Source organism: Brienomyrus brachyistius, chromosome 25 (assembly GCF_023856365.1).
Source record: "Brienomyrus brachyistius isolate T26 chromosome 25, BBRACH_0.4, whole genome shotgun sequence".
Lineage (NCBI taxonomy): Eukaryota > Metazoa > Chordata > Actinopteri > Osteoglossiformes > Mormyridae > Brienomyrus > Brienomyrus brachyistius.
This window is the reverse complement of record NC_064557.1, coordinates 3,080,348-3,094,183: the sequence shown is the minus strand read 5'-3', so window position 1 is coordinate 3,094,183 and position 13,836 is coordinate 3,080,348. Positions and strand designations below refer to the sequence as shown.

At 46.8% G+C, this 13,836-nt stretch overlaps 1 protein-coding gene across 19 annotated transcripts in view; it reads left to right on the top strand.

Annotated features, from left to right (window-relative positions):
• LOC125720343 (receptor-type tyrosine-protein phosphatase delta-like) overlaps positions 1–13,836 on the top strand; it is a 274,785-nt gene that overhangs the window by 176,529 nt on the left and 84,420 nt on the right. For all 19 annotated transcript variants that reach the window (XM_048995623.1, XM_048995619.1, XM_048995620.1 and 16 more), the window contains one exon: positions 4,235–4,446. In XM_048995623.1, coding sequence (XP_048851580.1) covers positions 4,350–4,446 — 97 coding nt within the window. In that variant the 5' untranslated portion in view covers positions 4,235–4,349. The remainder of the gene's footprint in view (positions 1–4,234; positions 4,447–13,836) is intronic.

Here is a 13,836-nt window from a genome sequence, read left to right as displayed (position 1 = left end):
GCGGAACTAAGCTTGCTCATATATGCATATGTACACTTCACTGTAGTAAAAATAAATATTAATGCACTGGTTAGGAAGAGAGCGAGTATCACTCCATGGTATTTGGCAGTAGAGGAGGAGTATATGGCCTCCGTCTGTCACTCACTGTGATTGGTTACTTGGGAGAGGTTTACTGCCTCTCAGCCAATGTGAGTCCCTATGGGAACTGGTAGGCATTAGTAAGTGGTTGTGTTTGTAGCCCACATGAAGCCAATGGGCAAGTATATAGATGCACTGTTATATTTCTGTTCGTATTTTTTTCCGTCATGTTTTGGAAAAAGTATCTTATGTTTTGTCAAGGTGCAGGTTGTTGATGGTTCCAGTTATTATATTGTACTGGTCCCTGAGACCCCACACTTTTCAGGACACCATGCATGCAGCTCAGGATGTAGCTAAACTGTAAAAAGTGTATCGTTGGGGATGTGCGTCGGGGAGAAATAAATTTTTAAGTTTTCTGTGTGGGATCGCATATCTGATCAGGAGATTACAGTAATGGAGATTACGGTCACTTTAGCCGCGAGCCGCTGACAGACATGGGGGGGCAGAACGATCGTTTCCCGCTGCCGGGCCGCTTTAATCTCCAACTGCCCACGTGCGCTTTAGCGAAACTGCTCCGGCGTTCCGTGTCAAAGACCCGGTCGCGTAATCGCGCCCGAAAGCGCACCTCGGCGCCTTTTAAAGGGAGCTCTCGGCAGGTGTTAGCCGGAGGCGAAATCACCAGAGCACCGTGGCGATAGTCTGCGGCGTGAGCCATTATGGGTAATTGCCTGTCAGACTGCTTGCCATCAAAATGAAAGGCGTAGCGTTGGATGGCCTACGCTTGCTTGTGAGGGGAGGGTCTATGTGTGTCCCCCCCCACTGCAAAGGATTGCTCTGTTGTCATGAGCATGTGGAGTCAGATTTAAATCACACAAAAGAATGACTCCCCGAGCTCATTGTCCCTTTTCATTTTTTTTTTCCAATTAGCAGGCCGCTCATTGTAAAACGCTAGTCAGCGGTGCATGAGGCTGGCAGGCTTACGCAAAGTGCTAAAGCCTGCCGTCAGACGGAGCCCGATGCTCAGACTCACGCTCTGCAGATGTCAGCACTTCCGCAGTTTATGGCCCGATGCTGTGCCGTCGACGTTAAAGTTTGAGTTCTGCTGAAGCATTAGCTGGTGCTAATGTATAAATTGCCAAGATGTCGGTCTATCTTTATTCAACGTTGGGTCACTGGGAGCCAATCCCTGGGTACTAAGGGTACAAAATTGGCAAATACAATATTTATAGATGCTAGTTACTCTAAATCAGGGGTCCACAACTATTTTTCGCTGAAGGGCAAATTCCAACCACAGCACAAACCTGAGGTCCACTGTGTCTGAAACAAATTCCGACCAGGGAGGACAAAATCGATCGCAGTCCAGATTCAATTGTATTTCAATCTGGATGTTAGCTAGAGACTGCCAGTTGGTGACCGCGGCTCTAAATGCACAATTGTGGGAGGAATCTGAATCCCTAGAGCACAAGTGAGATTCAAACCCCCCAAGCCTATGGGAATTTGGTAGTAGTGCTACCTGCTGAGCCGCCACACCGCCCACGACTGCCAAGATATAAGTCGCAAAAACGTAAATCCGCAAATATTGTGTCATGTGTCATCTACATCAGCATCAAGGTCGTATGACCACATTTACTTATTGAGCCAATACTCTGGACATTCCTTTGTCCCACCCCTGTGTTTCGGCTTCGCGCCGCGGCCTCTACGCGTGCCAGGTCCACGATTCCTGCCCCGCGGCTGACATCCGCTCGAGTCCGCGGCTCCCAGCTTGGAGCAAGCTGCCGCCTCCACGCGTGTCAAAGCCTCCGGACACCGAGAGCACGTCCCTGCGGTGCTGGGAGGGGTCCTGTGTGCCAGGTCCAGCCCACCTCGGCCTCCGGGCATATGGCCCATGGCGGCCCGCTCCCTGGAAGTGCAGCAGGGAGGCGACCAGCGGCAGTAGCGGCCGAGAGCAGCTCTGAAGAGCTGGGGGTACCCTCATGACGATCATGCTGAGCCAATATTTGCTAGTGTGTTGTTCTAGTGAGGGGCACTTTTACAGGAAGAATATTATTAGCCGAAACGTCTCTTCTAAGGAAAGCCTCTCTTAAACGAATGGCAGTCTCTCGACGCTTAGCGTTGATCACTTGCGTTCGCCTGGTCGAGGCGTACAGATGGCTACGTTTGTAAGAATCAGCGTGAGAGGGTTGGGGGTGTGATGAGGCGGGTGGGCGGGAGGGGGACGGAGAGGACCAGTGAGCATAAGCAAGCAAGCAAACATCACAGATGACTCACCAAACCTGAGATGCGGGATCCGTATAAATGTCGCATGAATATGTATCATTGACAATCCAGCCTTTGTGTCCCAAGCCCCAGTCTCAACGAGAACGATACCTCTGCTGTTTATTGCTCATATTTAATCCGTTTCTTACATCACTTTGGTTGCCTCTTTAAATCAGATGGCTCCTACTGTGCTCACCTAAGTTTCCAAAGTAGAGTTTTGAGAATTAACTCACAGATCCTCCCGGAGGGACATCGGCTACCCGAGTGACAAATTTGGAGTGACAGCATTGGTATCTTTGCACTTCACTTTCCGTTTAAAGCAGACAGACTGAAAGGACAGGAGCGCTAAGTAGGTAGAGGGAAAGGAGCCTCTTTGTCAGCATCTACTGCGGCAATTGTGTCGGGGAGCTTGTTATCGGATACGGAGATAAATAGACCGTTTCATTTAAAGGGATTACGGGACTCTACTAATGTTATTTGTACTCATAAACAGACATCTTATTGGTCTGTGGCGGGGAGATTTGCGACCGGACTGCCAATGAGAGACACTGCAGAGAGGGATGCCGGTTTAGCCACATTCAGCCGCATTCAGACTTCCTGCCGCTGAGCAGCGGTTAACTTCGAGAAGTGAAGGAAGCACGTGCCGTGATGTATCTGGGAAAAACTTGAGGGGATTTGAGAACACGCTGTAATGGGTGCCAGAGTTCATTAAACGAGGGGTTGGAACATCCTCCCCCAGGAGTAATGTGCTAACAGAGTCACTGGGCCTGAAAGCTACATACCGCCTTGACTGCTACTTCCTGTCATAGTCGACGTGTCTTCTGGGATCAAGGTGGCAGCCTGCCTGGGTGCCTATGATGGGCACTGTATTGTTTCGCATTGTTTCTTATCGAGCGATACACACAGAGGAACCAGAAAACATATTTGTCTATTTTCTTCTACCATTCGCTTTTCAGTACAGGTAGTTACGCTATTTTCCATTTTGTTGACATTGCCGCACAGTACCTTGCCATGTTTATGAGAGTTTGCAGTACAGAGAAATTTTATGCTCTGAAATATTTATCAACAGACGCCATAGGCTCAAAATATTAAGATATTTATGCCTTGAAAAACGAACAACAGTGAGCATGGAAGGATCCCCTAACCGTCCTTGTTGGTTAGCATTTATGCCCCCAGTCCCATCACACACCCTGTTTTTTTCTCTCTTCCTGACTCATCGAAATTGAGGGGATAGCAAAGCATCAGTGGTGGATAATGTGATGGTTCCAGCAGCTTGTGCTGCGTCTCCTGCAAGGCGGACAGCTTGAGAGGGAAGTTCCTCTGAAGATCCAGTTGACTGGTCAGGCCCGGTGGCTCGTTGGACCAGTGGTTCTGTACTCTCTGAGCGCTGTCTCACCTGAGTGGGCGAAAACCCTCGACACTTACAGCCTTCCTGGCTTTCTGACGGGAGTCCCACAGGACGGAGGGGGGGGAAAGGCCGCTAATACATGAATGGAGAGGATTAGTCCGTATCAAGGACAGGAAAAGCATCCAGGAGCAGCCCTGGTGATGAAATATTCAGTACATATTATTCTATACTTGCCCTTTCATGGCTTTGCTAGACTGAGCTTTAATTGGAATTGTTCAAGGAATGTGAATGTTGATGCTGTTAAAGAATGGCATTAAAAGGGAAGAGGTAAATATTAGGAAAATTCTCCCAAAGTGCCTCAGACTTTGTCGTAGACTGTGAATATATCCCCAGGTATCTCCTCATTATCATGCCTCTGTTTCAGTGTCTGGGGCGACGATGACCTGTATGATACAGTTATGCAGTGCTGGTTTGCAGTGTGGCGTCTCTCACTGTGATCTCGGAAGCTGCAGCCGCTGTCCGTCTCACCCGCGGCTCTCTGTGTCCCCGCAGGCTGTGAATATCTCGCATCTGAGCGCCGAGACCCGCCTGACTCACTGCGGCCCGTGAGCCAGCGTGCCGCGCCCCCCCTCCTCCCTCCTCCTCCCCGCCGCCCGCCTGCCGAGGGATGCCAGCGCCAAGCCGCGGAGCGATGCACAGAGCCGGGCTGCCTCTGCTGCTCCTCCTGCTCCTCCTGCTCCTCCTCTTCAGAGCCGAAGCTGACAGTGAGTCGTGCTGCACCCCCTGCCCCCCCCCCCATCTCTCTTTCTTCATTTCTCTTTTAATCTCCCTCTCAATCGCTCCAATCTCTCTCACTCCACTCTTCCTCCTTAATTCCTCTCTATCCTTTTTTAGAAACCTTCTATATATATATATATATATATATATATATATATATATATATATATATATAAAAAGTACAAAGGTACTTACTTCTTCTACTGATTGATGTATTATTATTATTATTATTATTATTATTAGCCCCCTAACCATCACCAGGATAAGTAGAGGATGGATGGATGGATGGATGGATGGATTATTGCAGTCATTATTATCTGGTTTTTCCCACTCTGCCCTGGAGTAGCCAGGTGGTGTCAGTAGAGAGCACACCCGCCCCCCCCCCCCCCGCCCCCCCTCCCTCCATCAGACATATCAGGTTGAGCAGAAATAGCTGGGCTATGAGCTCATTCCGCCACACTGCGGGCCGGACGTCACAGACCCCGGGACGGACGGGCAGAGCCCAGAAGTGCAAAAGCGGTCAGAGTAATGCTGGCCTTGTGCTTCCCTGGCGGAACACGTGCCGTCTTCCTGCAGGACGGCAGCCCACGTTTCACGGCGATGAGACAGACAGGAACACGTCACTCTCTGTTGTTACGGAGAACATGCCGGAATAATCCATCCCGCGAGATAATGACCTACGGGGGGAAAGAAACATCTTTAGATCTTTCGAAAAAAAAATTTTTTGCATGTATGTGGGTGACCGGGTTAATATTACAGTTTGGCAGTCTGGTAAAGGAGGTATTGTTTTGGGAACGGAAACTGTGGGAGAGCAAACCGCACATTAATGAAGGAAGTGTGACTGACGAGAGGATGGTATGCAAGGCTCCTTTAGAAAGGCTGATGGAAACTGGGAAGGCTGAGCTACTGAGGAGTTTTTCCTGTGGGGGCCGAGGAGGCAGAGAGGAATGGAGAAGCCCCCACCCAGCTTATTCTGTGCCAGGCATAAACTCCTCACAGACATCTGCATGCTGGGCTCCCTGTGTGCCTCCTCCTCCACCTCCTCGCTGGGGTGGGAACATTTCCCCCCTCTGTGTCTTCCCATGCGGGAGTCCCACGCTGGTGTGCCCAGACGGCCAGGGGGGAACCTGAGGCCTGTAAAATGTCCATCTCTGCCTCCACAAGAGGCACTGTTTTTTATTGGGGGGGGGATCCTGCGTCTAACCGCTGCCAGGCACCAGGAGCTGGAAAAACTCCCTGCAAATATTTACCGTGAGCTGGTGGCAGCGAAGGCGGGCACCTCGACGCTGCGTTCCTAGCGCAGGAACGGCGAGATGGGCTCATTTTACGCTGTGCGTTGGCAGATTAACGCACCTGACATCTCTCAGCATCATGTTATTCAGGGTCATCAATAACCGAGCTGTTTTGGGCTGGCTTTTTCTATACAAATAAAATAAAATAGTGTGTTCTCACTCAGCCCCTCCCCCCGCCCAGTAAAAGCTTACCCCCCCTTGATAAATCTCTAGTGACGCTTCTGATGTTCACTATAATTTCCGCTGATCGTTCTTCTGTCTTTTGTACCCTTTTCTGATTAGACATATACACACATAACCAGCGGGATTTACGGGAGATTCGAGGTATAATCGACATGCACAGGCCCTGCAACCAGAGGCGTAGCTGGAAATTCAGGGCGCGCTGGCAAAATGCGCCCCCCCCACTTCCGCCCCATTATAATATTTTACATCTTCATGGGCCCCAATAAATAACAGGGCCCCCTGAATCTCCCAGGGTGTCCGTGCCCCTCCGACACCCCCGCCTACAGCACACGAGCTCGTGCAGGTGGGCGGGACTCGAAACACACTTCCTGTAGCGACGAGGCTTCACCACTAACAGCTCAGCCAGTGTGTGACCTGTTTACTGCCAGCTCTTTTTCCCCTCTTAATCGTTATCGAGGACACGATAATCCGTACAGCTGAACTCCGTTTACGTATTTTCCCCCGCAGAACACTTTCAGGACAACACAGTTTTTCATTCGGAAGGCATTCATCTCAAAATGAATAAATCATTTTACACGCCCTAAAGGAAGGTGTGCACTTTGTGTCAAAATAACCGTACATGGTACTGGTGATGTGGTGAAGGCACCGGGCATTCTGAGCTGTCCACGGTGGCGGGGAGTTTCCCCCGTTGAAGTGGACAATTTATGGAAGCTTTGGTAGTGCTGGCAATCTCTGGGCATCGCTGAATGCATCTGATCCATACTCAGAAGATACCGCCTGCTCCCATTGCACTGATCGCATTGCTGTTATTGCGGAGAATATCAGCAAAGAACTCAATAAAAAAAGATAATTACACAGGCAGCATTTCGGTGAAGCTACCGTAATTATCTACCACTCGCGTCTTTCCCTCCTGCCTGATTAATCAGCTATAGTATTTTTCGTATTTTGCTGGTGCTGAATCGGCTTTCTTGCTGCATGGTATTGCGATTACAGTTATACAGCGGAGCGATTGATTTTTGGATTACATCATCGCCGAGGCGTGATCCTTATTGGGAGCTACGGACGGATTTTCTTCCGAAAGTAATTTCCCGTTTCTAGATGACAGGGGACTGAAACTCGTGCACCCCCACCTCACACGTGAAAGTAAATGTATCCGAAACAACATGGAAGTAAGAAAGCAATCGGCCGTGTGGCTGGGGGGAGGGCGGGGGGGTCGAAATAGAATTTCTCGAGCGGTAAGCGTAGCCGCTCTGAATCATTTCGCAAACGATCACGTTTATCAGATCTTCGCTGTCCGCAGACTTTTTTGGGACTTTCTCTTTCTTGTCTTCTCAAAGCTTCAGCTATGACACAGAGGCTTTGACATACCCTCCACTGACCCAATGGCCGACCCCGAGGCAGTGATTACAGTCACGGCTCTCTCTCTTTTTCAAAGACGGCGTCTTATTAAGGCAGTTTTTTTTTCATTATGAGCGGCGCAGCTCTTCGGCTGTTTCTAACGGCGGGTACGGCTTGCGATCCCCGCACTTGCCGACATTTGGCTGATGCAGCTCGTTGTAAATGGGAACGCCCCGTCCCTCGTGCCGGTGATTAGCTTCGGATATTGTTCTGCCGCCCTACAGGTAGATGGATCCGCTGAGTCCGAGAAGCTGTTCCTTCCTTTATGGAACTCTGTAAAATAATTCCTCTGTCACCATCCAACATTATGCATAGGGGTAAAAAAAAAATAATAATTTCAGGTCCCAGGGCCTTGGAAGTGTATTGAAGCAGATTAGGTTTATAGGGAATGTTCTCTGTTGTTATACCATTTTGAATGGGTTTCACTACAGGTCAGGTCCAAATGGCTAATTAAAGTTATTTCATGGGAAGAATACAAAGTAAGGTATACGGTCTGACCAACATTATTAAATAATACTGTAAAGGACAGTGTGCTGACATAATCAGTATGTAATTTTTTTTTATTGTTAATTTTTTGACTTTGCAAATATGAATGAGTCTCATATTTAGTGATCTACCAAAGCTTTTCTGTGTAACGTCAGAGATAACACTCATACTGTAACGCATATGACAAATCGCACATTTTATTTGTTCAGTCACTGTGCCACATTTTACGCTGGTATGATTTTATAAGATCATGACCAGTTTGATCTGAACCCGAGTTCACCAGCTGATTACCCCTGATGTAGCTTTATGTCAGTGAAATTCAGGGGAAGGTGAGAAGGGATGGAGATGGATGGATGGATGGATGGATGGATGGATGGATGGATGGATGGATGGATTGGACATTGTGCCAGGGGTTCATTGGGATTGAGATCCAGCTCAGTGAGCAGCCCGATTCATCCCTTATAGATCTGCTTCCTGACGCCTTCGTACTGAGTGTGGAGGGAGATGTTGCTGCAAGGCGATTGTACTTCATCTGCTTGTTCATTAGGAATTATCTCCCCCCAATTAATGAGTTAATAACTCGCACCAAACTAATTACGATAATGGATGACAGCGACTACGGTCTATCGATTCTGCCGTCAGGCTGGATCGTTTGAAACAGGAACGCCAGGAATGGGGCATCTCCTCTGATAGGCTTGGCAAACTGCGAGAAGGAGCGTTTAGATTTAAGACTAAGTTATAAAACTGGGTGCAGGCCAGGAGCATATAAAAGGGCGGAGCTACTGGGACACTGGCCTCAGCTGAAAGCTGATTGGCTCCTAGAGTGCCCCCTCCCCTGTCACTCACCGATTCAAAGCATATCATTGGCTAATGCTATGTTTGGCACTTCTGTATGAAATAGGGCCCCTCTCATGCCTTATAAGACCTTTGAGAACTGCTCCAGTGCGTCCCCAAATTTGACGTGTTCCTGCACTCTTCTCTCCAGATGAGCTACCTTCCTAAGAGCTTCGCTTTATACCACATGGTGCTTTCTGTGGATGATTCCATTACTGGGGGGTGAAAACCCTACAGGGTGCCTCATTCCTCTCTGTACTCCATCCCCCCCAAACTTTGCATCTTAGAACAAAGTCACTGTGGAGGGCAGAGGGGCAATTAGGACGTTCCACTGCAGTCAGCGGGGCGTTCTGAGTTTCAGTTTTATGTGCGACGGGGGGGACGTTTGCCCAGTGGTTAATGATGCGGCTTCATCAGCTCTGGGTGGGGGAGGGGGTGCGTGAATGGACTGTCTGTTCGCTGGAGATAAACTATGAGGTGCTCCTTTCACCTATTTTCAAGTCTCATTTCATGGTAATGGGAAATACTGAAATTTACATCGCACCCCTCGGTGAATAAATATCTTCCTTTCATTCCCGTGGGGGGAAATTACCGCCGGACAGCGGAGTCCACCGATTGTGTCTGGTTTGTGGCTCGACTACAGGGAACGTAGAAAAATGCAAGGATAGTGGATTGTTTTTCATGACGGGTCCGTGGGATAAACATTGACGTGTCTTGAAAGAGAAACAGCTGTAGAAATCAGCTTTCTGTCTTTTTTCCTGTTTGCTTGTGTGAACAGCCAGCTGACGCCCAGAGTTATGGCTACTTGAAAATCATTTAATTTTACTCTTCAGCAGGAGGCTTCACACCAAATTTGTTGTCACTGCTCATACTTTCCATAATTTCTCTTGAATCATTTTCAGATCACTGTTTGAACCCTGCAAGGAGTGTTTTGGTGCCCCCCCCCTAGGCAAGATTCGGCTTAATTCCCCCTCTCAACACACACACACACTCCCACACACACACACACACACACACAGTCGTGTAATCATGTCTTTTTGGGGACCGCTCATTCATTTCTATGGGAAAAATGCTAACGCTAACTAATGCTAACATGGACACGACATTTATGTCGCTGCGTAGGGTGACTGAGAATGTCTGTGGGCGTCACTCGTCCATTCATGATCAGCCAAGATTATCATGGGACTCGGGCATCACATGATCATGGAAACAGCCAATAGGATCTCGTAAATTATGGAGGGCTCGCATTGCATCCTTCAGTAGGAACTTCAATGGTTGTTGAGTGTTGTCATTAAAAATTATGAAAATGGCAGCAATTATGTTCGGTTAGCAAGGTGAGCTGGAATATCCGGTGGGCTGAGAATCCTCAGTTTCAGTCCTCAGTTCGGATCGGTACAAAAGTTACGATCTTATTTTTATTTCTTTTAATAGCTACTTAAATCTTTGTTTCAGTGTGTAGCGGCTCATTTGACTGTACTGGTTGTTTAAATTCATAAAATGATATCTTACTCACCAAATCAGATGCAGTCCAGACATGAGAAATTAAAGATAAATGGATTACGAATATATTATTAAACATAGAATTAATGAATATATGAATTCCGATCTTTCATTGTATCTCATTTTCTCTCCCCTACTGGAGGCTGTATGAGCCAAAAATGCAGAATGTTATATATAGTTGGTCCCGGGGGATTCATGCTTTTTTTGTTCTTTGTTATGGAAAATGCAGTTTTGGAGGAAAGGAGATCTGTTTATTAGAAGAAGGGGAGATTTCATTTGCTGCGGGAACATGGCTGTCCTTCTATGTTTAGCAGCAGAACTTCAGAAGCATGAAGTGAAAGTGAGCAGAGTAGCGATATGTTGCGTCGTGCATCGGACGCGATCCGAAGGTCACCGCTTCAAATCCTGTGGTCAGCAGAGTGATTTCACATTTCGACCCTTGAGCAAAGACCCTTAACCCCTCCCCAATTGCTCCAGGGACAGTCTGACCCTGTTTCTCAAAAAAGAAAGGCATCTCCTGAATAAAGAAAAATGTAACCTCCTTTTGGCCCTGAAGTCTCTACGGTCATGAGTGACTGTGCATGTCCCTAGGTAGTCCGAGCTTCATTTTTGTATTGATGATTCTTCCCTTCTGTGGAAGATCCTGGGGGGAGCGAGATCTTCTAACTACAAGAGTGAGTGTATGCCTTCTTTGACTGATACATTTGGCATTATCGTTTTAAAAAAACATCCGCATTGCATTTCTACCGGACTCTTCCATAAATGAGAGCGCTGTGAAGCTATGAATGAGCCGCACACAGGTCCTGCCACGGCGCATTCATGAAGTTACGAGAAGCGAATTCACCTCGGGCTGCCCATTTCCCATGCTTGGCCTTTTTCATGATGCGTCATGTCTGCATTCTTAAGAGATTTTATTTCCCGAAACTGACTGATCGTTGCTGAAACATTTTTTTTTTTTGACGGTCGCTTTGATGAATTGTGCGGCGTTGGCGTAATTCAGGTGCCGTACGTGGAATTCAATTAGCTTATACCTTGCTGTCCGTTCAAAAGATTTCAAATGCATCCTTTATCTTAAGGGGTCACAAGGGGAGGGTAGTTTCGCTTATGATAAAGGCGTTTTTTCTTCTTTTTTTTTTACTGTTATAAATGGGATGTTCAGTAATATGTTTAGATTCAATGAAGCTACTTCATCCCATGTAAATTGAGAGGGGGCTCCTTTGGATAACTCTATCATAGCCGGTTACCGTGTTTGAGCCCCGAGCTTTGAACGTCGCCGTTTGATGTGCTCCCTTGCATAACCTCACCGTGAATGATCCAAGCCTCCTTCCTTCTGATGTCGTTACATTAAAAGAGGACCTTGAAAACTATGGGACAGTGCAAACTCTAAACTCTAACTGATGGACAGTCTGTCCACTTCCTCAAAGTGGAATAAAGCAGTTAAGTTGCTTTTCCGAGGGCAGACATCCCATATCAAAATTCTCTGTGAGATTTTATAAGGATGACACCCTAACGTTTTATCCCAGGAACCAGATTTTATACCCGTCTTGGCACCTTCTGACCTTGGAGTCTCGGGTTCACAGCAGAGTATCGCCAAAATATGACCTGAAGCGCTGAAATGAAGATGTGGAGATTAACATCATCGTTTCTTTCAAAAGTACTGAAGGAGCACTGGGTCCAGTTTTCCGCATTTACGCTAACAGCTGCTACATTCCAGCTGGTTGTGGTGGAAATGTCGTGCTGGGGGACCTTCAAGGAAGCCCCTTGTGTGAAAGAGCCACAGTCTGCTGACCGATGCTGAGTCCAGAGCGATCACTGCACTCTGCAATTTTCCTGAGACGTTGTAGAGGTGATTACAGGGATTTAGGTATTTTGAGTAGCTTTTTTGAGTCTGCTTGACCTGGAACGCTATTACAGTACTGCGACCATTTTCTTGTTCCTCCCATGTGTAAAGCTATCTAATATAATGATGATGTCATTTTTTTCTCATTTTCCATATTTGAATGTAACTTTATTGGTTTGCCATGTAGACAAAATGAATGGAGATCGCAGCAAAAGAGAGAAGTCGAAGAGAGGATGATGGATTTTTTGAGCTGAGTAACGTGCAATCCTGCCACAGTGATGTAGGGCTTCTGTAATGGCTTCCGGTGGAAGCCTGGAGAACAAGAGTAAGATCCCAAGTGGTGGATGGCGCAGGTCACATGGCGTCAACCGTAGGGTACGAATGTGTGTGAGATGATGGCCAGTTCCTCAGGAGTCCCTCCAACAATTTGGTTCAGAAGGACAACTATGAAAATTGACTTCAGGAAGCCATCATCTCAGGTTCAAAAAACTGCATTATGAAATGTGACAATACTGTTATGGAAGATAAATGATTAATGCATATTCCTTCGTGTGCGTTTTGGCGATGGAATTTTAGATGTTGAAATCTTTGTTGAGAGTCTTACAAAAAAAATTGAACCCTTCAGCATTGCTTGCTAAAAATAATAAGGAATTTAAAATATTTAGTTAGTACCGTACACATGTCCTGTGACTTGTTAGCAGGCTTAAAGTGGTACACAAGGATGATACTGGAAACCAACATGTTCTCAAAGCCGAAAACAACATGTAATAAAAACTACAAAGTACTTGGTCACTTGAAATCTGTAGAAAGTTGCACCATTTGTTATGGAACCTTAGTAATACGGATGCATGGCAGATGACGTAACTGAAACGTCTGTGTGTTTTTGGGCTTTTGGATTCGGAAGTGGCTTTTAATGAAGCGTGTCGCTGTGGGATCTCCAGTATTCTGCTGGTTTGTAAACTCCCACAGGACCTTTTTGTAAAATTATGCTCATGTGGGGAGCTACAAGCATATATGATCCTTCTGCATGCTCACTGGCAAGTGAAGATCACATTTTGAGTGTCGTCGTCCACGTACCACGACTGTAAAGGGATGTCATGCCATGCTGTTGTCATGGAAGCACCGATGCATAGCCATGCTTGGAGTCAGCAAACCCATACACATGCAGTGTGTTTGATTTATTTGTCTGTTTGTTTGTTGAATGTTTCTGTGTTTGTCTGTTTGTTTGTTTGTTTCATGTTTCTGTGTTTGTCTGTTTGTTTGTTTAATGCTTCTGTAATTCCAATTCTCCCATATCTAACTAGACAAGTTGACTATATGGTCATGTTTGCTACTTGCGCTAGAATTCAATGAACCTATATCTCCTGACAGGAGAGGTCCTAAACAAGAGCGCCCCCTAGAGGGTAAAAGTATTCCCTTCATACAGGGGATTGTTGTATGGTGTAAATTAGACCACAGAGAGACATTCAGGTGTCGGTGGGTGCAGTTTAATATGACCATGCCTTAATGGCGCCCTCTGAGCACGGATTGTTTACCGAGTCGGTTTTACAATGAAATGTTGTTTGCCTGTAAGAGGAGTTGGCGTCTAACAGGCTCCACACCTACTGGGAGAAGCCGTCATGATCGTTACATAGATTTATAGTGTGGGCGCTGGTTAATTGGGGCTTGTAAGGCAAGATTTAATTTGTTATGAGGAAGGTTCCATGTTTTTCTCAAAATGGGACAGTGGCCCGCTTGTCCTAAAGCAGCCCTGTCGAGAACAATTAAAATTTTTCCAAGAACATTTTTCGCAAAATGCATTACATGTGTAATAGTTTAAATGGGAGAACACCTTGAGTGCTCTG